The sequence below is a fragment of the Leiobunum rupestre genome, chromosome 10, assembly GCF_980474605.1.
Source record: "Leiobunum rupestre chromosome 10, qqLeiRupe1.1.hap1, whole genome shotgun sequence".
NCBI classification, from domain to species: Eukaryota; Metazoa; Arthropoda; class Arachnida; order Opiliones; family Sclerosomatidae; genus Leiobunum; species Leiobunum rupestre.
Genome location: NC_143393.1, coordinates 55,556,565 through 55,582,494, shown reverse-complemented (window position 1 = coordinate 55,582,494; position 25,930 = coordinate 55,556,565). Strand labels below are relative to the sequence as shown.

Here is a 25,930-nt window from a genome sequence, read left to right as displayed (position 1 = left end):
AAAACTTTTGTTCAATTCAATAAACACCATATTAAAATCGAGGAGACAATGGCGAAATGAGCTTAGATAATTTACATTACGTAAATTGGAAAAATATTTAAATTTTTCAGGAAAATCGACAAATTTTATTTAACCATTTGCAAAATGACAAACGAAATTCAAGGGTGTGGTTCGAATATTCTGCCAATGACTTCGATGCAGGCTTGAGCGCGAACAATCATGTTGTGAAAAGCACCTTGAATCATTTCCGGCGTTACTTCCCGGCAAGCGATATTAATTCGTTGACGTAGTTCTTCTAGCGATTCAACAAGAGTGGCGTATACTCTTCCTTTAATAAAGCCCCAAAGGAAAAAGCCCAACATCGTCAGATCTGGAGACCTTGCTGGCCAGCGTACCGGACCGATTTTCCATAACCATCGTTGTGGAAATTCATTGTCCCGGATATATTTTACGTATCTGGGGTAATGAGGTGGGGCGCCGTCTTGTTGAAACCACAGTCTGGCTCGTTGGGCTAGTGGCAGTTCATCAAGATGATCTTGCAGTTCGTTTCGTAAGAAATCAAAATACTCTAACCAGACAGATTTCGAGAGAAAAATACTGGACTAATTAGACGGTTTCCTACAAGACCAACCCAAACGTTTAAGCGGCCAAATTGTAATTGAAGACGGTGTTCAAAACCTCAGTGTGGATTTTCGTCTTGCCAAAAGTGATTGTAAGGCCCGTCTCTTGAAAAGGAAGCTTCATCCGAAAATAACACGTTACGGATAAATTGAGGGTTCTCAGCCACCGAATTAAACAGCTAGTGGCAAAATTCAAGCCGTCTTTCAGCGTATCCATCTAATAAACATTGATGAAGTGAAGCTCTCTATGGATGGTACTTATGTCTTTTTAATATTTTCCAGACGCAAGTTTTACTGCCACCCAAATCCGTACTGGCCGCGGCCAAATACGCTACACTGTATTTTCAAAGTCGAAATGACGCTGACCAAGTCCACGAAACATAGTTTCAACATTACCATACTGCTGAAAGTCATTCACAGCTCGCCTCACTGTATTTATGGAGGGTCTTTTATCCGGGTGTCGTTGTTCTAAGACCTCACTCACTCGTCTTAGATTTCTTCCCCCTTCTCCGTAGTAAATGACAACTAGTTCCTTACGATCTTCTCGGGATCATTGAGGAGTTATTTTAATGACAAATTATCACAATGATGTAAAACACAGCGTGCATTGCCTTTTTATTCTAAATAAATTTAAATTTTTGTACTGACCTTTAAACCTTGGGTCTATTTTGCTATCGACTTCTCCAGGCGGTATCTTTCTCTGCAAAAAATATGTACTTTTCAACAATTGGGAAAGTATTCGATCCACAGCTAATGAAAATGTAAACATCTCCTGTGAACACTGCTTTGCCGCAAATCGTCGCTTGGCGAAAGGGGCCGCGTCCCTTTTTTGAGCCGTTGAATATCCCTAAGATTATAACACGTTATCACAGATAACAATCATTTCACGAATTTCTATCGTAACCGCTGGTCAATTGAGACAGTGTTGCAAATTTTGAGAAACGTTTAGGAAATGAAAAAAATCTTTAAAACAACTAAAATATTGGAAATTGAGATAACGTCTTATAGCTTGCCCAACTTTTCACTTTTTCAAGTCGTGTTTTTTCGGTGAAATAAGCTCTTTTGTTTTTCAGGCGCCAACAATAATTTTACGTCTTCGATGACGCTCTTCAAGTTTATCCCTAATAATATTCATGTAATACCTAACGGTGAAAAATTAAATTTTCAAAGAACGTGAAATATTTTTCGATTTCGATGAAATTTGGCTAACGAGTGCCAACCGCTATGGATAACGTACACTAAAAAATTTAAACTTTCTAGATAGCATAGTTTTTGAAAAAAATTACTTATCCGAGCAAAAAACCCAGTTGTGTAACGAGGCTGCTGATGTGGTGGTAGTGGTGGTTGTTATATACTTTGTCTTTAATATCTTCAGGACTTACTATATTTAAGAAGAAAATATGTGTATTAAAATAACCTACATGCACCGAGTACGAGAGATGAACAACTGATTTAATTTAGGACGAGCGTTCTCCAGCGGCAGGGGATTAAAAGCTGGAGAATGGCGTAATCTCTGAAACATTTACATGAATTTATACATATATAACAGTGGTGAAGATCAATAATATAGTGGAAGCTAAGATTCTATACAGACTATACCTCCGTATAAATCTCCGCGAAACAACAAATTATCTTGATAAAATACGCGAATACGTAGATTAGTCCATAATTAAAAGGGAAGATATTTAAAAACTTACAAATAACTCGTACCAATGGGTCTTCGAGCAAACTTCGAGTAAAAAACTACATAAAAACTGAATATAATAGCCAGAAATTCCAACGGTAGACCAGTTTCGTTCTATTTGGAACTCATCAGTACCGAGCGGGAAATCTGGCTGGCGACTGTTATATGGAAAAGAGAATCTAAGACTAAACATTAAAAATTTCAAAAGGCTTTCCATAGCAACGGAAAGCCGGAAAGGGGGAGTGTGGTATATACGAAAAGTTAAGTTAGAAAAAACAACCTATGTACTGTGAATAAGTAGATTAGTCCATAATTAAAAGGTACTTATCTACTTATTCGCGTATTTTATCATCCTTTGCACAGTCCATAGGTCGTTTCTTCTAAATTAACTTTTCGACAAATTATTTTAGACGTCACTCGATAAGGGGCCAACATGCTTCTCCATAGACTTTGAAAGCACTATTTATGCTATCAAAAACGTAAGCTTTTTTTACCAATTTCATATTTTAAGTGATTTTCATGCCCAAGATTCAGTATTAGGGAGGCTAGCGATATCTTAACGGGTTTGTTATTACTGTCAACTTAAAATATAAAACACTTCAAAATCCCAATACATTGCATGGTTTACTCGACAGTAGGTAAAATTCTACCGAAGGCTTTGCTTTATTGAAACATTTTTGACATGACGGCTTTACTTATTGTCTGGGAAGCTCATGAGCAACCCTGTTCCAAAGTTTGATAATAAAATTTAAAAGTTTTAAATCTTCTCAGTTTTAATAAATGTATTATTTGTAAATATATTTGGTTGTGGTGCATTTTATTATACATAAAGAATTATTTACAACAATAAAATAACCATAAATTAATTGCAATCAACATTTAAAAACTTAAGCCTTTGCACCCCTGTACGTATACGGTAATAGCTAAATTATACAACTTTTCAAATAATAAATCATTCTGGATCGATTAGTATTTACATATTTAATGTTAATTATCACATAGAACTAACTATTATTATTAAAGTTAATGGTTTATTTGGTTGCGCTGCTTTTAATAATGTGTACATTGTTTATTAAAATATTAAAATAACCATAATTTTTTTTAATTAATTTTATTTCACTTTTAAAAATTTATGCCTTCACACGCATGAATGTAACTCGTTAAGAGCTGCAGTATCAAAAATTCCCAGTAAATTAATTATAAAGTATCAATTATTATTTTAATCATGGTTAACTATTGTCAATTATTAAGAGCTTTACCGTTTAATAAAATTTTGAAATAGGTGCCTCAATGATAAAAATTAGTATGACATCTCTCATTGTCTATGGGAAAGATAATCACTTGATCAGTACCCAGAAAACACAAATCGTCCCTAGGACGTCCCTGCATGGTCCATATAGCCCAGCTATGACCAATCCAAAATACGACACTGTAACTCCAAAAGTAAGTTTGAGGGTGGTCTCTTTGAAAGGAACGGATGATTCGCTGTTTTCGAAGTACATTTTGGCCAATAACTTTTTATTATTTTGCTTTTAGGTTGTATTATTGTTCAATCTCATTAAAGGGTTCACTGAAAGCCCTAATTTATAAAGCAGTAGTTTATTTAGTGAAATTGTAACTCCAAAAGTAAGTTTGAGGGTGGTCTCTTTGAAAGGAACGGATGATTCGCTGTTTTCGAAGTACATTTTGGCCAATAACTTTTTATTATTTTGCTTTTAGGTTGTATTATTGTTCAATCTCATTAAATGGTTCACTTAAAGCCCTAATTTATAAAGCAGTAGTTTATTTAGTGAAATTGTAACTCCAAAAGTAAGTTTGAGGGTGGTCTCTTTGAAAGGAACGGATGATTCGCTGTTTTCGAAGTACATTTTGGCCAATAACTTTTTATTATTTTGCTTTTAGGTTGTATTATTGTTCAATCTCATTAAAGGGTTCACTGAAAGCCCTAATTTATAAAGCAGTAGTTTATTTAGTGAAATTGTAACTCCAAAAGTAAGTTTGAGGGTGGTCTCTTTGAATGGAACGGATGATTCGCTGTTTTCAAAGTACATTTTGGCCAATAACTTTTTATTATTTTGCTTTTAGGTTGTATTATTGTTCAATCTCATTAAAGGGTTCACTTAAAGCCCTAATTTATAAAGCAGTAGTTTATTTAGTGAAATTGTAACTCCAAAAGTAAGTTTGAGGGTGGTCTCTTTGAAAGGAACGGATGATTCGCTGTTTTCGAAGTACATTTTGGCCAATAACTTTTTATTATTTTGCTTTTAGGTTGTATTATTGTTCAATCTCATTAAAGGGTTCACTGAAAGCCCTAATTTATAAAGCAGTAGTTTATTTAGTGAAATTGTAACTCCAAAAGTAAGTTTGAGGGTGGTCTCTTTGAAAGGAACGGATAATTCGCTGTTTTCGAAGTACATTTTGGCCAATAACTTTTTATTATTTTGCTTTTAGGTTCTATTATTGTTCAATCTCATTCAAGGGTTCACTTAAAGCCCTAATTCATAAAGCAGTAGTTTATTTAGTGAAATTGTAACTCCAAAAGTAAGTTTGAGGGTGGTCTCTTTGAATGGAACGGATGATTCGCTGTTTTCAAAGTACATTTTGGCCAATAACTTTTTATTATTTTGCTTTTAGGTTGTATTATTGTTCAATCTCATTAAAGGGTTCACTGAAAGCCCTAATTTATAAAGCAGTAGTTTATTTAGTGAAATTGTAACTCCAAAAGTAAGTTTGAGGGTGGTCTCTTTGAATGTAACGGATGATTCGCTGTTTTCAAAGTACATTTTGGCCAATAACTTTTTATTATTTTGCTTTTAGGTTGTATTATTGTTCAATCTCATTAAATGGTTCACTTAAAGCCCTAATTTATAAAGCAGTAGTTTATTTAGTGAAATTGTAACTCCAAAAGTAAGTTTGAGGGTGGTCTCTTTGAAAGGAACGGATGATTCGCTGTTTTCGAAGTACATTTTGGCCAATAACTTTTTATTATTTTGCTTTTAGGTTGTATTATTGTTCAATCTCATTAAAGGGTTCACTGAAAGCCCTAATTTATAAAGCAGTAGTTTATTTAGTGAAATTGTAACTCCAAAAGTAAGTTTGAGGGTGGTCTCTTTGAATGGAACGGATGATTCGCTGTTTTCAAAGTACATTTTGGCCAATAACTTTTTATTATTTTGCTTTTAGGTTGTATTATTGTTCAATCTCATTAAAGGGTTCACTTAAAGCCCTAATTTATAAAGCAGTAGTTTATTTAGTGAAATTGTAACTCCAAAAGTAAGTTTGAGGGTGGTCTCTTTGAAAGGAACGGATGATTCGCTGTTTTCGAAGTACATTTTGGCCAATAACTTTTTATTATTTTGCTTTTAGGTTGTATTATTGTTCAATCTCATTAAAGGGTTCACTGAAAGCCCTAATTTATAAAGCAGTAGTTTATTTAGTGAAATTGTAACTCCAAAAGTAAGTTTGAGGGTGGTCTCTTTGAATGGAACAGACGATTCGCTGTTTTCAAAGTTCATTTTGGCCAATAACTTTTTATTATTTTGCTTTTAGGTTGTATTATTGTTCAATCTCATTAAAGGGTTCACTTAAAGCCCTAATTTATAAAGCAGTAGTTTATTTAGTGAAATTGTAACTCCAAAAGTAAGTTTGAGGGTGGTCTCTTTGAATGGAACGGATGATTCGCTGTTTTCAAAGTACATTGTTGGGGTTTGTTCTTACCAACTTTGGGTTCCATATACTTGATAATTAATTACTCATGTTTTACTATAATAATGCTTTAATATTGTTTAACCAAAACTATAACTGTTCAACATAAGCCACTCAGGAGAAGTGCTTGTTCCCCACGTTTGTAGCTAAGTCTTGAACAATTTGTGTTTACAGCGCCATCACGCGGATTATACAAGTACTATTTATATATACATAATAAACATATTTTAGAATCCTAACATCACCTTTTTTTTTTTTTTTAGTTTAAAAAGAAGGATGTTTGTAGTTAAATGTCCATTAGGGTACGGGGTTTCTTGAGTCTGGTAGAACGTCGTGGTGGTACAGCATTGTTTGCAGTGTTGTGTGGTTGGAGAAATCGTCTCGGAGTAGGTGGTGATTGTGGTAAAAAGTCCATGCGATATTGAATAGCGGAATGTGGAGGTCTGTTGGAATTGAATCGTGAGGGAGATTGTTGTAAAGGAGATGAACAAGCAGGAGGAGGAACTTGTTGCGGTCTAAAAAATATGACTGGATGTTGGGATTGAGGTTGTTGATGTGGCTTATGAACTGAAACTGAGTAGCGATTACGATCAGTTGAATGAAGCTTGGATGGATAGTCCCGATGAAATCGTATTTGGTTCCTATGTCGACGTTGTAGTCCATTTGAAGTCTGTATTTCATACATGATGTTGCCTATCTGGCGTATGATGGTGCCAGGTATCCATTTAATAACACTTCTGTTGGCATTGGTACTATAATCTCGAATGTACACTTTTGAAGAAATGGTTGGTAACTCTTTATTTGAGCAAGAAGCGTTGCAAAATCGCTTGGGATTAGCGGTAGGATTAAAAAGATCTAAACGAGTCAAAATAGGTCTATTTAGCATTTTCTCAGCTGGTGAAAGTCCATTATTCACAGGAGTTCGACGATAGTTAATCAAAATTCGGTTGATACGTTGCTGAAGAGAACCTGTTTTGAATTTGTTGAATCCAGTATGTATGAAGTCAATTTCAGGAGTGGTTTCACCATTTAGCTTTTTGAGAGTTGTCTTAACAGTGCGAACCGAACGCTCAGCCTGTCCATTGGAAGCTGGATTGTAAGGCGCTATGGTGACGTGTTTTATCCCATTTTGAGCTGTAAAATTCTTAAATTCCATACTTGTGAAACAAGTTGCATTATCCGTAACTAAACTTGGTATTATGCCAAATCTTGCCATGTGGGAATGTAAGCATTGAATTACTTCAGATGTAGTAGTAGATTTTGTTATATCAATTTCCATCCATTTGGAAAAAGAATCTACAGTGATTAATAAATATTGATTGTTAATAGGGCCAGCAAAATCCACGTGGACCCTTTTCCATGGAGCATTTTCAGGTTGCCATTTTGAAAATTGTTTGTGTGGCATAGGAGCGAGTGCTCTACAAATTTGGCAGTCTTGAGATGTTCTTTCTATTTCTGTATTAAGTGTTGGCCACCACACTTTTGACCTTGCCAACTCTTTCATTGAGCGAACACCTTGATGTGTGCTATGAAGTTCAGATAATATACTTTCTTGTAAGGATTTAGGAACGATAACTTTGTTTGCGATGATCAAAACGTTGTCTATTAAGGTAATATCAGTTGAACGTTGATGATACAATTTTAGTTCGGGTGAAATTTTATTATTTTTCAACGGCCAACCTTCCAATGTGAATTTCTTGACTTGAGATAACACAGGGTCGTGATCTGTAGCCTCAGCCATTAAGGGTACATTGATCGGAAAATCAGAAAGTGGGCTGAGTAATAAAACAAGTTCTGGTGGTACAGGAACTTTAAAACTTGGTGTTTGTAAAGGAAGACGGCTCATAGCATCTGCATTTGCATTTTCAATACCAGTCCTATAAACAATGTTGTAATCAAAACCCGATAAAATAAGTTGCCATCGTTGAAGTCTAGAAGCTGTTGTAGCTGGTATGGGTTTGTGATGTCCAAAAATTACAATCAAAGGTTTATGATCAGTTATTAACGTAATTCGTTTTCCTAAAAGGTAATCTCTAAAACGTTGAACACCAAATATGATGGAAAGGGCCTCTTTTTCGATTTGAGTATATTTTTGTTCAGTAGGAGTTAGCGTACGAGAAGCAAAAGCTATTGGTCGTTCTTGACCATTTATTTTGTGCGAAATAACCGCACCTACACCTATTGGTGAGGCATCACAGGCTAAAATTACATCTTTTGCGGGATCAAAATGAATTAAAATTCGTGAAGATTGGATCATTTGCTTTGCTCTGTCAAAAAGTTCTTGATGTTGAGGTGTCCAAATATATTTTACATTAGAATGAAGAAGATTATTGAAAGGTGCCAATAAGGTTGAAGAATTTGGAATGAATCTAGAGTAATAATTAATAAGCCCTAAAAATGATCTCAATTGTTCAACATTCTGTGGTATTGGTGCGTCTTGAATAGCTTGAACTTTGGATAACTGTGGATGAATACCATCTTTATCTAAACGATAACCCAAAAATTCTATAGAATCCTTTAAAAATTCACATTTCGCCCTATTTAACTTTACATTATGGTCATCCAATTCTTTGAATAAGGATTCCAATTTATCCAAATGATCATTAATAGACTTTCCACCAATAATGATATCGTCTTGGAAAGGGGAGGCAGTATTGTGATTCGTCAATAAAGATTCAATATATCGTTGAAATATAGCTGCGGCTGAAGCAATGCCAAATGGTAGACTTGTATGTTCAAATAATCCCTTAGTAGTATTAATAATAACGTGCTTTCGCGACTACTCATCTAACGCAAGCTGATTGTATGCATTTTTTAAATCAAGTCTACTAAATACTGTGCATCCATGAAGTTTTGAAAATATATCGTCCACCTTGGGTAAAGGATACTTTTCAGTGTCTAAAATTTGGTTTGTTGTCACCTTAAAATCTCCACATACACGTACAGTGCCATCTGGTTTGAGAACCGGAACTATTGGGGCTGCATAATCAGCAAATGGAACTGGATAAATAATATTATCATTTTGCATTTGCTGTAATGTATTTTCTACTTTTGCTTTAAGATGATAGGGTATCGATCGAGCTTTCCAAAATTTTGGAGTAGGAGCATCCTTGCGAATATGAAGTTTAACTTTAACTCCTTTAATATGTCCTTTTGTTGGTTGGAATACTGCTTTGTGTCTTTCAAGAATTCCATTCAAACGATCTTGTGATGACTGGAGGTACAAAACTTGACTATCAGGCCTCTGTAAAATGTTGAATTGGGAAAAGATCCAGTTTCTGCCTATTAAATTCCTTCCAGAGCCTTCATATACCAAAAGTGGTAACTCTAATGTTTTGTTATTGTATTTGACGTTGACAGACATTATTCCTGGGTCATTCCATGACAAAACGACCTAGTTTTTTTTAATTTTAACACCCGACCCCTTTCGATTTCGCCAAAATTTTGTATACAAGGTTTTTTGGGCCTAGGAAAACGATTTTGACAGTTTCATAACGATCGGTTCAGCCGTTTACGAGATACAGCATACGCGTTTTTTCAAAAGTTCGCCTTGACCCCCTAAATGTTTTCTAGTATATCTTATGACATAATTATCGCAAAATCACATGTAATACCTCATTTTAAAGACAATGCGCACCCTAATATGAATATTTAATCAGAGTTGTCATTTGACGTAAATGTCATTAAAATCTGGGTCTTTAAATAATTTGACCTTTGACCTTGCCCAGACACCTCAGTCGTAGGTCAACGATTTTAGCATTTTTAAAATTCCCACTATCGAATACATAATAATCACTCAAAATCTCAAAGTAATATTTGTAGTTTTCGAGATATTAATTTTTGAAATTTACCCCACCACACACAAAATGAAATACCAAAACCATTTATTTTTATAGTTTACACACCAATTAATTTTTTATTTACACAAAACAGCTTAAACTTCTTTATACATGGAAAAGGCTTTGGTAATTTTATTTTTATCGTGTTCTTTGATTTGATAGCCTTTCGAATTTGGTAAACCTACAAGAATTTCAATTGCACATAGAACATTTTCACTTGACACCCAACTGCTATCGATCCTTCTGGGCCATGTGTATTTGTCCGAAATACCAGGGGGACGCAAAAAGTTTACAAAGAAGTCTCCAAACTCTTCTGATACTTCCTCAATTAATCCAACGTAAAGTTGGCCTTTGTAGACGCTGGCTACCAAATTTCCCACTTTAAAGTTTTCAGCCTCTTGATTTCGAGTATCTGACAATTCTAAAGTCGAAACCTTAACTGTGGTTAGCGAATCGTCATTAGATAACGGAGAAACCATGATTTCATTTAACGATTTCGGAACGAATTTATGAAACCCTCGAGTTCCTTTTACTGTTATGGCTTTAGAAAACCTTTCTTTTAAAAGTTCCTTTTGTCGCTCAATTTCTTCGTTTTTAACATAGATGAACTTGATATTTTCGAAGTTTGATAGGCAGAAATTAAACATATCTGTTGGAGTCAAAATCTGTCCAGTCACTGGTCGCTGAAGACTGACTCTTGCTGTTTTACGCTTCACTGTTCCGCCAATTCCGTCACAAGGTCCCTTGCCATGAGATGTGGCAAAAAAATGCCATTCAGCGTCCAAACCAAAATCTTGTTTGTGGCAACAGAGATTAGAAAAGTTGTATTTGTTTTTATACTGTCCAGCACATCCATCCGTAAAATAAATTAGCTTTCTAACATTAGGAACATGTGTTTTTATATTTGGAATTAGATAAGTTAAAAAACTGTGAACAGTATTGGTTGTATGTGTTCTGGTATCACTGATAATACAAAAATTTAAGTGGTTAAGTTCTCCGTTTTCGACTACCCTGAAGTAGATTACGAAGGGATGCACTGTCGCTTGAGAATTGTCCCAATGGAACCCTTGTGCTTCGTCTTGAATTACGAAGGAATAGTTCTCCGCAAAATCACCGAGAACAATTACGTCACCAGGTTTTAGTTTTTTTGAGGTTTTTAAGATAATTAGATTGCGACTTAGATGTGTAATGATGACGCGTTAGTTCAAGTAGTTTAATGGCCAAAGAGTCGAAAAAGTTTTCAACATTCTCGCTCAAGGTCATGAGCTTTGTGCTGTCAGTTGTCACCCATTGCATGAACTTTATATTTTCAAAATCTTCTAAAAGGTTCGTTAAATATTCATTTTCAAGTAGACCATTTTTCCCAGGACAGTCCTTGCACACCCTCATCATACAATTCCTGTTTTGAGTGTCACACACGGTGAGCGCCATGAAATCGATATCACATTTTAAAGGACAAGGAGACGGTAGAGCTGATATCATTAGCTTGACATTTTGGTGATAGGTGCAGACACACACTGAATGTGTACCTGACGAACCTGCTAATACACACCAAGGTGGTCGTAGATAACAAAATGACGAAAATCCTAACGTCAAATCATGCTCTTCCTTGAATTTGTTATAGAGCTCTCTCAGGTTCAGCAGTACAAGCCTCTTTTGATGATGTTCTTTTTGACCTGTCTCGTGGTTTCTAACTGACACAAACTCCTTTTGTCCAGGTGTCATACGACTGTTATCGTCATTTTCGTAAAATTTAACGACCTTTGATTTAACGTCTTCGGTCAATATTAATCCCTTCGATTGTTTCTCTGGTAGCGAAAGAATTCCTTGACTAGATTTAAGATTCCTGCTTCGTTTGACCATGTATTCTGGTGCTCCAAATTCCTCCATTGTGCGTTGTATTCCAAATGGTGACAAGGTCAGGATCTGAAGCTTTTCGCCGTATGATGTCTTGGAGTTATTGAATTTCTCTCTCAGTTCGTTCAAAATATTCTCATATAATCGATGTTCTTCGAGCTTTCTAAAAACATCGTCCGTAACCATATTATCGTCTGTTTCATCAAGAGAAATTTCCATTGACTCTTCTAATTTGCGTTTCAATGAATTGTTCACAGCGTTTAACTTAGTCCTGCTTAGAATTGTTTTTTGGCGAGATGACAAACCTTCTGTACAAAAGTTAAAAAATATAGGTATTTATATATGTATACATATATAAATTCTTTCAAATTGAATATATTTCTTACTTCTTTTAACAGGAGATTCTCCCAAGTTTATTAGAGTTTCGTTAACTGCCACTAAAGCTATAGCTTTGTCGTCTTGCGTCGCATCTCCCGATGAACAAGGTTGACTAAATGAAAAAGAATCGCTTTCTTGTGATTCTTGTGCAGTGTGAACTTCTGAAACGTCCAACTGTATTTGGAGTTCATCCTTTACTTTTTTTCCAGCAGACATAAAACACTGGAGGCACAACTTATTTCCAGCGATAACTTCAATTCCTCGTAACTTTAATTTTTTGAACAAATCCAATGAAATAGTTTTTAGTCCACTCTTTCTTTCAGCGTCGTGAGTCCCAAAAGGATTCATACACTTCTTTTGACTCGTTGAATACCTTTTCATAAAAAGTTCTTCATGGTGACGACATATGTTTCTTATTTTGGACATAGGTATAGCTGTTCGGCTGCTAAGAACTAATTTGTCATCCTCGGACAGATGGTTGTTGATACCAACTGTTTTCGAAAGTGTTTGCAAATGACATTTACTACTGTCTCTCCAAAACGAACAATTTCGATCCATTTCAGGGCTTTGTTCGAGAATATACAGTTAAATAAATTCTATTTCGCTACTCAATTATCGCTGTTAATATATTTAACTACTCAATTATAACTATTATATATTAAAAAGATATTAAAACATTTTTACGTTATTAAAAACGTAATCGATATGACTAAGAGCAATATTGGGTTTTCTTGAGATATCTAGCACATTTCCATTTTAGGGTGCAGTAAGATACGCTACAATAATATTGAACGCCAGAATATACTAAGGACAAGCAATTTAGTGATGTCTTCTGTCTACAGATAACATGCAAAACTAAAAATAATATGTAAATAACTCAACTTAATTTAAGAATTAGTGTATTTGATATTCTAAACTCAAAATTACCAAAATAATAATATTTTTAATTTATTTAGTAGGTCAACTAGTTTCGTGTATAAAATAGCATTTTCATTAATTTGAGGGGTAAATTTCAAAAATTAATATCTCGAAAACTACAAATATTACTTTGAGATTTTGAGTGATTATTATGTATTCGATAGTGGGAATTTTAAAAATGCTAAAATCGTTGACCTACGACTGAGGTGTCTGGGCAAGGTCAAAGGTCAAATTATTTAAAGGCCCAGATTTTAATGACATTTACGTCAAATGACAACTCTGATTAAATATTCATATTAGGGTGCGCATTGTCTTTAAAATGAGGTATTACATATGATTTTGCGATAATTATGTCTTAAGATATAGTAGAAAACATTTAGGGGACCAAGGCGTACTTTTGAAAAAACGCGTATGCTGTATCTCGTAAACGGCTGAACCGATCGTTATGAAACTGTCAAAATCGTTTTCCTAGGCCCAAAAAACCCTGTATACAAAATTTGGGCAAAATCGAAAGGGGTCGGGTGTTCTGTGGCAGGCGTTTTGTCATGGAATGACCCTCCTTTAAGTATTACATTATGACCGGAAAAAGATTTTAGTCTTAAGGAACTAGGATGTAGTTGTTCTTGTAGGTTGATACTTTGTCGTTGAACATCTGATATTAAAGTGTAGGTAGATCCGGTGTCCATTTCAAATATTATCCGATTTCCATTTACTTCACATGCAAGTTTAATTGGAGGTATTATTTCATGTGAATCATTAATATGAGATAATGTATGATCGTGATCATTTTCTTCAATGGAGAGTATTGATTCATTTGAGTCTTCAATATGATATAGATCATATTCTTGATTGTCATCATCAGTTGATAATTGTTTGTCAGTGAGATCTACATAGTTCGTTGAATTGTTATTGTTATATCTATTCCGTCCCCGAGTAAACTGCATTTGTCCTCTGGGATTTCCTCGAGATTGACTATTTGAATATCCATTTCGTCCGTGATTGTTTCGTTTTTTACGACATGCTTTAGCAATATGTCCTTTGGTGTTACAAAAAAAACATGTTGCCTCTTTGTAAAAACATTCCCATTCTGGGTGTTGATTAGAATCGCAGCGAATACATGAAATGTTGGAAAAATGATCTTGAGTGTGTTTGGGAGTAAAATATTGATTTTGAAAATTTCCCCTTGATAAGGTGTGATATCTTGATGTATGACCATTTGGTTGAAATCTTCCATGTCCTCTATGACCTCTGGGCTGATAAGTGTTAACATTTTTCGGTGTTGAGTTTTGTCGTTGTTGGTTACGTTTGTAGAGAGAGATCTTGTTAATATGCTGATCATCTGTTTTGCTATTATTAATGTCACGAGATTCTTTAGCAATTTGCTCTACTGAAATTGCAATGTCCAAAGCTTTCTGAAAATCCAATTGTCTTTCAGCCAATAACTTTCTTTTTATTGCGTCATTGTTAACTCCACTTAATAGGCGGTCCCGTAACATTGTATCCAAGGTATTTCCGAAATTGCAAAATTCAGCGAGTTTTCTTAGTGTTGCCACATACGATGCAATAGATTCACCTTGTTCTCTATTTCTTTTATAAAACTTATCACGTTCCACGACTTCATGAGGTTCAGGTTCCAAATGGGAATTAAGAATGTCAACTATTTCTTGATACGTTTTGTCTTCAGGTTTATCAGGTGCAACTAAACTTCGTAATAAGGTGTACATGGGTGTTCCCATAAATGTTAATAATTGAGCTCTTTTCTTCACTCGAATTGCATTAATAGCTGCTTGATTTCGGGCAATAACTGTGGGATTATTAGATACTGTAACTGGAGGTTCAATAATATCTGCGGCAATGAAATATTGATTTAATCGTTCAATGTATATAACCCATTTGTCATTTTCCAAATCAAATGGTGGAAAATTTCCAAAAAATGTTGTAGCCATTGCAGTGTTAATGTTGATGTTTATTTTTGTTACTTGAAAGTCTTGTTTTATTCTTTAATGACTTGATATATTTAATAACTTAATATTCTTGAGTAGTTTCATTTAACTTGATATTCTTGATAACTTGCTATTTCTTTCTTTTTATATAACTTGATGTTCTTGATAACTTGATAATTCTTTCTTTTTATATAACTTGATATTCTTGATAACTTGATAATTCTTTCTTTTTATATAACTTGATGTTCTTGATAACTTGATATTCTTGATAAATTTTAAATGTCTTACTTGGCTTGAGCTTTTCTTGAGATAATTTTCTGGCCTTTGTTTAACCTTGTTTCTTTTGTTGTATTTCATTGTTCTTCTTGTGCCTTTGCTGTTTGAATAACGGCATCTTTGTTTTAGTTTTGGTTAGGACGTGTTTTGACTATCTCCTGAGGCTTAATGGCTTTTACTAGTATACTTTAAATTTCTTGATGTTGGTGGAAAAAAAAATCCTCTCCGTCGCCAGTTGTTGGGGTTTGTTCTTACCAACTTTGGGTTCCATATACTTGATAATTAATTACTCATGTTTTACTATAATAATGCTTTAATATTGTTTAACCAAAACTATATCTGTTCAACATAAGCCACTCAGGAGAAGTGCTTGTTCCCCACGTTTGTAGCTAAGTCTTGAACAATTTGTGTTTACAGCGCCATCACGCGGATTATACAAGTACTATTTATATATACATAATAAACATATTTTAGAATCCTAACATACATTTTGGCCAATAACTTTTTATTATTTTGCTTTTAGGTTGTATTATTGTTCAATCTCATTAAATGGTTCACTTAAAGCCCTAATTTATAAAGCAGTAGTTTATTTAGTGAAATTGTAACTCCAAAAGTAAGTTTGAGGGTCTCTTTGAATGGAACGGATGATTCGCTGTTTTCAAAGTACATTTTGGCCAATAACTTTTTATTATTTTGCTTTTAGGTTGTATTATTGTTCAATCTCATTAAAGGGTTCACTGAAAGCCCTAATTTATAAAGCAGTAGTTTATTTAGTGAAATTGTAACTCCAAAAGTAAGTTTGAGGGTGGTCTCTTTGAAAGGAACGGATGATTCGCTGTTTTCAAAGTACATTTTGGCCAATAACTTTTTATTATTTTGCTTTTAGGTTGTATTATTGTTCACTCTCATTCAAGGCTTCACTTAAAGCCCTAATTTATAAAGCAGTAGTTTATATAGTCAAATTGTAACTCCAAAAGTAAGTTTTGGGGTGGTTACTTTAAAAGGAACGGATGATTCGCTATTTTCAAAGTACATTTTAGCAAATAACTTTTTATTATTTTTCTTTTAGGTTCTATTATTGTTCAATCTCATTCAAGGGTTCACTTAAAGCCCTAATTCATAAAGCAGTAGTTTATTTAGTCAAATTGTAACTCCAAAAGTATGTTTTGGGGTGGTCTATTTGCAAAGTATAGCGGAACGATAGCTTTTTTCAAAGTTCACTTTGGTCCATTACATTTTATTATTTTTCAATCTCAGTCAAGGGTTCACTTAAAGCTAAATTTATAAAGCGATAATTTATTGAAATGCATTAATAAATTGATATATAGCTTTCAAAATTAAAATAGCAGAAAATATGTATGGTTTGCAATATTTTTTTGTAATTCAGAATTGTATGTATTTCAAATTTTAAATAATTAAATAAAGTTTCACCGAAAATTTTAAATTTACTGTGAATAAATTATTTTTATTTAATATTAAATAGTAATTAACGTCCCTAAGACGTCGTTACTGGCGCAAAATCAATGCAAAATAAAACCACAGATGAACTTTTAAAAATCCAGCTGACATCCCTAGGATCGTCCTAGAGGCTACGGACATAGCAGAGGTGGGCAAAAATGTTGAGCAGCTTTCCAAAGTGAACGCTCAGAAATTTTTTCCGCGAGCATTCAAGTGAACCTGATCTCAACGCAGGCGATAATATGTTATCTCTCTTCAACTGAGCAAGCTCAAGGCGAGCGCGGAATTTTCTTTTCAGCGGCTGAATGTTCACGACGCGGTGAGAGAGATCCGCCGATCGACGGGCTAGTCTTTTCACTTTTAAGTGATACTCCCTATAGCGGCGTCGCGGTTTGTTCAGATGAAAGCTCTCACGACGCGGTGAGCAAGATCAGCCGATCGACGGGCTAGCCTGCTCACTTTTACGCGATACTGCCTCTAGCGGCGTGGCAGCTTTTTCAATTTTGAAAGCTCGTAGACCACGGATTTGATCACGTTGAGCAATGGGCTGGTTTTTTCTTCAAAAATCGCTCACCGGGTGGCGAGCCTACATTGAAAATATTTTATTTTTTTAATCAGTTTAATTATTTTACGTATTATTTTCACAACGATTTGTATACTCTAACATTAAAAATATCTAGGCAGATGTAGATACATTATTGTTATATTTATATTTTTAATATTGATCGTTGTATAGTGATTAGCTACAGAGGTATCATAAGTAACATAACCAGTATGACACTTTCTAAAATGTTAATACGAATTTCCTGACAGAACATTGGGTAGTAGTTGTAATATATATTTCGGCCTGAACATATTTTAGGCACTATGGGTCTCGGTGTTGAAAGAAACCTGAATTAGGGCAAAACTCTGGAAATCAGTTTAGTATGCTTTTTATGATAATCATACAAATTTTTATTATGTTATATATGGTGGTATGTAAAAGTGCGATTTATTTGTACTGTTAGCCCTCCCCTTGTTCCAGTAACGCTATGGTTGTTTCACACTTTCACTTGATCTTTATGGTTTCATTGTTCCGATTTCACCGGAAACATTTATGTATAAACAAACAATGATAATTTCATGTTTATACTATTTTACTAAACCATCGAATTTTGGAATTGGGTAATTCCACGTCAAATCGTCCGTTTTTGGAAAAAGTCCCCCTCGGCACCATAACCAATTTTGATGAAAATTTACAGGTTATTAACATATATAATTTTAGTGAGAAAACTAAATTTTAGCTCCAAATTCTTTGTAGTTTTTAAATGTTGTCTACGAAGAAAACTAACGACTTTTCGATATTTTCGCGACGAATTAATTTTTTGCCGTAGCTTTGCACTTTAGTAAATTTTATTCGCGACCGTCAATTCGTATCACGAAAACTAAATTTCGCGCTAAGTGGGAATCAGGCTTAATACTCACTTTTTTAAATTTTCCATATTGTAGATTGAAATATAAGCTTTCAAAATATAGTATGTATAATTTAATGATCATTTGGCGCCGTAAAAATGAATACACACAATCCTCCTGATGTGTTAAGTTTGTTTAGTATACAGAGCAACCCACAACGCCGGTGATATAATCAATCTATAACTATAAGTCTTAAAGTTTGTCCTTTTATTTATTTATTTACTAGCTGAGAAGCCCGGCCTCCGGCCGTGCTTTCAGCTAGTTGAGTAAATTGGGGTTTAGTAAACGGAAACAAAATGCACTTTACTTTAAATATGCAAATTAAATTATTTTTAAATAGTAAATAGGCATTTTTTTAAATTGCAAACGTTTAATAGTGCAAAATATCATATCTTGTAATATTAACATACATTTGATTTCTTTGATTAGTTTAAGATGTAATTATGATAAAGCGTTTTTGTACACAATATTTTTAGTTTCTCCGTTTGGAGTAAGTATGTACACGTTATTTGCAGCTCCAACTCTTGAGCACGCCACATAAAGCATGGGTTTTCTAAATTAATTCCCGCAGTTTTAAGTGACTGTCCTTGCGAAGCTAAGATTGATTGGAAATTGCAGGCGTTTAAAATCAAATGGCGTATCGGTTGGAATTATGGGTATGCATGGAATGAATACGGCCCGGGCAAAGGTGTCTGCGTGACACAGATGGGGAGGGGTGGGGGGCTGAGAAAAGAGAACGAACGCAAGCGAAAAGGGTCGAAGGTCGTGCCATGCTAAGTGAGGCAATTAGAGCCAGAGAGATAAACTCCGGTGTCTCTTAATACCCGCGTCTCTTGACAGCGTGATGTCACGGGTTTCGGTCTTGCGGTCACCGGTTATTGGTCCCGTGTTCAAAAAATACAAAGGTAAGCAATCTCAAGACAGCCCTAAAACCTTACGGCAGGGGCCACAATGCCACAGGCCAAATTTTGGGCGAATCGGACATTATCTTGGGCGTGCATAGAAGGTAACAAACCAATATATATAGATATATACAAACATCAGATTTTTTTATATAGATTTATTTATTTAGTTATTTCAGAAGAAAATAGGGGAAGTACGTATCGGTAGCTTTGAGCCGTAGAAGTCGTCGTGTGACCCACGAAAACGCCTTTTTACGCATAATAAACCAAACTGAAAAAGTAGTTCTACTTTTGTTTTGATTCAACACGGCTATAATCGACGAAAGCAAATACGCCTTAACTCAAATAGCAGAGAATGAGAAGGGCAATATGTTACAATTGTTCAATTTAAGAAAAATTACTTTTTAAACGATGTATTCATCCGCGATTTCCCGCCAAACCGTTTTGGCACGAAAATTCGTGAAAAGTGACGCCTTTCCAAAGCTGACTAGAAGCGTACTTCCCCCTATTTTCTTCTGGTTATTTGTAAATGTCATGTTCATAAAAACTCGAGAACGGTTAGCTCTAGAGCTTTGAAATTTTAACTCAATGTTTAGGGCCTGATTTGCAACTAAACGCACCTAATTCCAAATACCTGACATGGTTATTAATCTAATTCAATTTTATTATATCTAATTCAGTTTTATTTTACTCGACTTTGGACTTTCGCCTCTTTGCTTGAGGTTTTGACGGGAAGGGCTTATCTTAGTCGCCCGTAGGCTCTACATTGACGGACAGGTAGAAGGGGTCGAATTTGGGGGCTCTTCAACGGACTCAACATTTGTGGAAATTAAAACTCGAAAAGGCGCCAAGTGAAAGGGCTCAAAAATTTAGGTCGCTCCTAAATGGAGAAATAAAATAAAGTTTGGTTAAGGAGTACAAAATAAGTCTCTTTAAATGTTAGTTAGCTTTTCCGTCGCCTAATTAAAGAACAAATTCAAAGTTCGCTCTCTCAAAAGTTATTAGGAAGAATCGTCTGAAGGAAATAAAAATACGAAGTTTTCTGAAGACGGTTTTGTTATGGTGCGGTACTTTTATTACGTACAAATCAAAAAGACCCCGGGCGAAGCCGGGTATTAAAGCTAGTATATAAAGAAAAATAAATACGTAGCCGAGTATTAAGGCAACTTGATGCGGTTTAGCTTTTTTTATATACACCTAAGCTTATTTAAACAACAGTAGCAATATTTCGCGGTAGCAAAATGTTGACACATCAGTTTAACTTAAGCCTAATTAAATTCAATACTATTACCATCGTTTCGACGTGATAAATAATGATATTACTATTTAAATGGAAATTAAACAATGTATTAATCCGCGATTTCCCGCCAAAAATGAGTTTGTGGTCAAGGGAATACTTGCACTAACGATAGGTAAAAAGGGCCATTTCTTCTATTTACTTCTGGTGGAAGGTAATAATCGGTTTTAACTTAAAATTGTAGGCTATTCGAAAACAAAAACAATACGGTTGCATTTCATTATTGTTATTTATTTCTATTTACATCCACGAAAATAATGGTTCATTTAATAATTAAATAAATCTTGAACTCTTTGCTCGTACCTGTAAATAATCTTAAACGGAAGCGTTATTTCTTTAGAGCGTGTCATTTTAGCCTAATTAAGTTTTCACATTTTTTAAGCAATGATAGCGAAACCTAAATTAGTTACCGACATATGCCAAACGGGGAGGCAATGAACTCCGCTAATGCTCCACGGCGGAAACTAAAGCCTTCCTCCGTGGAACTTCATACGTCATTAGAAAGTGTTCATCCTGTAAATTGCGAAACAACTACGCTTAATATAAACTCAATAATTTTGCATTTTACACGATGAACACTTTCTAATGGCCTTTAGAAAGGCCTTTTGTTTTTGTCAAATACGACGTACGCTGTCGTCAAATTGTTCCTAAGATAGAGAGACAGTGATTAGATTTTGCGTCTATTCATTTTGAATTTGTCAACTTACCTTACGTGCGGTGAAATAACCGATATTCCCTGTATGTTAGCAGTTGAGCTACATGCTCGAGCGAGATTTTACTCCGCCGATATCTCATGATGGCTCCCGCAATTGAAAACATCCTTTCGACATCGGCGGAGGATGCCGGTATCGACATCACTCACCTCACCAGTTTTGCAAGAGTGGGGAAGCGTTTTTCATGGATCATCCAATAGTCCAATATTTGAATTTCCTCCTGATCACACAGCTTCTCCTCAAGGTATGATTTCAGCTCTTTCTCATATTGAGGGCAGCTTGACTTTCCCGCCGGATTTCTCGGTGCCATCAAATGAGGAAAACGTGTTGAGTTCTTCGGCGTGGCGACTATGTCTTTTGAATTTTCCCCGCTGACGTTGGGGAGGCGCTTTAAGAAGTCCAACACGGTAGCGGTGGCTGTGCCGATATCCGGAGTTTGAAAATTTACAGTTTGACTGTCTAGATCCGGAAGGTCTGTCGGAAGAAAATTTCCGGGGTTGCTGTAAATATCTATATAGGAAAAAAACTTAATTTCGTGTTTTCTATCAGACATTCTGACAAAACTAACATACCTTGAAATAGGGTGGTTTTTTGCCAAGGATCTAGAATGGCAGCGGCGATGTATTCTTTATCCCGAATTTCTTCGGCAAAACGAGATGCCAAATTAGACAATAAATTTGTCTTAAATTCGTCCAATGACGGAATTTCCACGCCTTTTAGGATTTGGAAAACCGTCATCAATTGACCGATGACCAGGTGGGAAGTCGGTCCGTTCACTTAGAAAGCATCCGTCGCCACCTTAATTGGTTTTAGTAGTGATAGGATATCTCTCATCATTTTTTGGTCGGCGACGCTCGGGATTTCAATGTCGGTTGGGCATTGCTTCGCTTCCCTCGCGTCCAAAATTGTATCTCGGAGTGCTTTAACCATTCCGTCCTATAGAAATTGAATAAATACGTACGTGTTTTAAACTGATTTTTTTGAAAAATTAAATTAAATAAGCGCGTTTAAGAATGATCTTACTTCGGCCAATCGCTCCAGTGCCAAATATACGGCGTTCCACCGTACACCGCCAATAGAGCGGACATCCAAATGAGAAGGAGAACGCTGCTTAAAAGCTTCAGTCCATTTAGGAGAGCGATGCAGGAAAGCGATCCAAGCGCTTACGCGTTCGATCATTCCTTTCACTACATCGCTGCTCCTAATGGACTTATTCACAACTAACTGCAGTGAATGGGCAATACAGCGCTTCCTTTCCCATAATGGATTGTCATCCAGAACCCCCTGGATGACTTCTTCCGGCGTCGTGAGGAGGTCTTCATACACGTCTTCCGCCGAAATGTCTGGTTCCGGCATTGCAAAATTTTCGGGATTGAAAATTTGGTTTAAAGAACTCCAACCTATAGGCGGAAAGACTTTTTAATAATATATTACAAAATTACGAGTTAGTAGCAAACTTAAAGATATACCATCATCTAAAATGGCCTGGTTAATTTCCTCATCCTCCGAAGTCCCTTCTTCTTGGTAATTAGTTTCCACCACGTCCATCATATTCAGGGCCTTCGAAATATTTTGGGCGTTGTCCGCACACACACTATATATCTAAGAAAAGTAAATTTGTTAGGCTCCAATTCATGTTAATAGAATAACCAAGGTAAGAAAGCTTCAGAATAAATTCGGAGAGTTATACATATTTCCTCCTGATATGATAAATATAACAAGTATAAAACACGGATGTATATAATCACCATTGAAAGAGTCAGTCCAACGGATTGCAAAATCTCTTTCAATTTGGCCGCAATTCGTTCCGCCGTATGGCTACCGGGGAAATGGATAAATGATAGGAGGAGGTTCCTGAACGTCCAAGTCTGGTCTATAAACTGGACCCTCACTCCCATTACTGATTGCCTCTGTCGACTGCTCCAAAGGTCGAGCGTTAGGTGAGCCTCCTTTGGCTTCAAGTTGGCCAACAACGTCTAAAAATAAATTTTAATTTTACATTAATTAATTAAGTATAGATATTTGGAAAAAATATACACTTTAAACTTACTTTCATTTTGGGTAGCAAATCGGTTTTAACGGTATTTTCGATGCCCCTGACCAAAGATCGTCTCGATGGCACTTTCAGGTCCGGGTTGGCGAACTGAAAGGCCATCCTCAGCCCTTTTCCTTCAACCGCGGAGAAAGGTAAACCGTCTATGGCAACCATATTGATCAACATTTGAAGAAATGTTAAATTTTTGGCTTTTACTACGTTTTCATTTTCTATAGACTTTTTCCTCTTCGGGGGGACTTCGGGGGAAAAGGCGGTTTTGGGCGCCAGGCGTTTGCGATTCTTGATCCGCAAAGCTACTTTGTGGACCATCTGTACATGCCGTTAAATAAATAATTATTAATAATTAATAATGAGGGTCTTTCGAAGAGTTAATCGTAAATAACGTACCGTCACGTGGCGTTCCCAATTTGTGGGGTTGTTTTGGGCCGTTTTTACTTCTTTGTCGCAATAGTTGCATACAGCAACCGCAGTCTTGCTGACTCCAGATTTGGTCGACGGGCAACTACCAATATAAGCAACATGTTCTTGTATGTTTTTGTTGCCAAAATCGCCCCTAAAAAAAGGGTTTTTAGGGCATCATCCAAGGCAAGGACTTTCGGGGAAGAAGGAGAGACTTCTTCCAAGTCTTCCAGTGAGTCCAGTTCAAAAGAACTTGACCATATTGAAGACGTCGAAGTACTAGTACTCGCGGTACTCGGTGAAGGAGTTTTAAGGAAACTCGACATAGTAAATACTGTAAATTTGAAAAGAACAAAAATGGAACTGATCAACGAAATAAATTAAATTAAATTTAAAGGAAATCAATGCTATAGTAATTTAATTGATAAAATATTTATATCGAATTAAGGACTGCTGAGTAGAAAATAAAGTAATGAAAAAAGCAAAGAGGTACCAAACCACCGTTACAAGTTTAAATAAAATAAAAACAAACGAAATCAAAGTAGGAAACTTTATAAAGTAAGAAACTGACCTAAAAATTTAAGAAATAATAAATAAAAATAATTACCTTTTATCTGTTAGCTGTAGAAAGGTGTCCGTTAGACGAAGCGAACCTAAAGTCTTAAATAAGTTAAACTGAAATTGTATAACTCCCAAACAAGAGTACAAGACTGATGACTCTAAATTACGAAACTTCGTACTTCCGAAGTTCGAAGCTAGATCCTTGACCCGAAAAAATTAAACGCCGAAAGGATTGAAAATTTGAAATAGGAATTGAAACTCAAAAGACGCAGACTCGAGAAAAGTCGACAAGAAACTGTAACGAGTTGAGTTTGTAGCCTACTATTTATACTATTGCCGTAGAAAGGATTATGAAGCGAGGTATAAGTATAGGAAGCTTGCCCAGCCTACACGACCAAGCCCCAAAGGAAGGGGGGAGGCCCCTTGGCATTGGCGCCGGTGGAGCCTCCATCGTCATATGACTAAGTAGTATACGCTATTGTTGAAATTGAAAACCGCGAGAATGAAGAAAATTTTAAGAGACTGACTGTAAGTCTGGATGCTAAGTGGACAAACACAGCACTTTCAAATCATAGACTGCCCCTAAATATCCCCTTATCAGGTGCACTAAGAAGAGAGTGCTGTCTGGAATGGATCAATGGATGAAAAAAGTAGAAATTGCGAAAGAAGGTTTGCAGTCTAACCAAATAGGGTTCTAAGTATGGGGCCATTTCAATGCTTTCAAACCGGGAATCGTATAGCAATCAAAATAAATAATATTAATTAAAAAATGCCCGAATCACTTGCTATTTGATTCCAAGGTTCGATTCGGCCCGATTATTAGGAATTAATAAATAAATATCGTAAATAAATGTGGAATTTTTTAATATTAGCATAAGAATAAAAATATTGTTAAATAAGTATGACACTTCTTATTCTTTATATGGAATTCCATCTTGTGGCGCCGACGGTCTTTACGTCAAGGCCCTCGGGTGATTTCGTCCTAAAGACTTAGCTCCATTTGGGTGACCGATGCAAGAAAGTCACCCACTCACTGATGCGTTTCACCATGCACTCGGCTCGCACGATTGTCTTTATGGAGTTATTAACAACCAACTATGTCCGACATAGAGATAGAAAAGCAATAGAGGAAAGATTACCGCGTTAAGGCACCCCTGCTTTTGACCGAGAAATTTCATCCCCCCCCCCGACGCATGTATGAAAGCGGAGATGGGCAGAATTTGCAACGCCATCCTTCCTTCCTTTGTTTACATCAACTGACAGTTGATTTTCAAAAAGGCATAATGTATTTCATTTAACCGTGCGTCGATGGCGCCACGTAATCTGCCCATCTCATGGCGTGCTACATTGGCGAAAAGGGGTCGGCACTCGCGGTCAACTTCGCCAGATACAAAAGTGCCTCTATTTAATTGCTATCTCTATGGCTACGGGTGTCCATGTTGAGGCAGAATTATCGAATTAATGGTACGATATCATACGCAATGAAAATTATAGTGCGCCCTATAAATTTTGATTAAATTATCGCACCGTGCGTTAATTATCGTACGTCTGGCAATGCTGTTAAGAAATAATTCGCTGGCCCGCTTGTATCTTGGATAAATTATTTTTACAAGCTTTTTCCGCATCATTGTTATAAAATTTTACAAGCTTTCTGTCACATCATTGTTATCGAAATAAATTATTGTACATAAATGGTAATTATTAAGTTGTGAATTTTAAAAGCGTTTTAAGTCTCTTTTCATTTAGTTTTTCACAATGTACTTGTCTTCACTTCTGGTAATTATTAGATAAGCGTTCTTCCGAGGGTATTCTTTCTCTATTTTTAATCAATATTACATTACGAAACTGATCTGTAACAATGTTTTTCCTTGT

General features: G+C 35.6%; 2 protein-coding genes across 2 annotated transcripts; both read right to left on the bottom strand.

Moving 5' to 3' along the window:
* Positions 1-158: 158 nt before the first annotated feature.
* Positions 159-14,947, bottom strand: LOC149926228 (uncharacterized). Its single transcript, XM_090161912.1, has 6 exons — positions 13,574-14,947; positions 8,802-9,253; positions 6,353-8,735; positions 1,269-1,467; positions 987-1,160; positions 159-568 (listed from the first exon to the last, which is right to left on the bottom strand). The coding sequence occupies exons 1-6, from the start codon at positions 14,945-14,947 to the stop codon at positions 159-161; spliced, it is 4,992 nt and encodes a 1,663-aa protein (XP_090018038.1).
* Positions 14,948-21,819: 6,872 nt separating this feature from the next.
* LOC149926227 (uncharacterized) lies at positions 21,820-23,758 on the bottom strand. Its single transcript, XM_090161911.1, has 7 exons — positions 23,751-23,758; positions 23,486-23,651; positions 23,093-23,407; positions 22,791-23,018; positions 22,512-22,644; positions 22,066-22,442; positions 21,820-21,978 (listed from the first exon to the last, which is right to left on the bottom strand). The coding sequence occupies exons 1-7, from the start codon at positions 23,756-23,758 to the stop codon at positions 21,820-21,822; spliced, it is 1,386 nt and encodes a 461-aa protein (XP_090018037.1).
* Between the last annotated feature and the right edge of the window lie 2,172 nt (positions 23,759-25,930).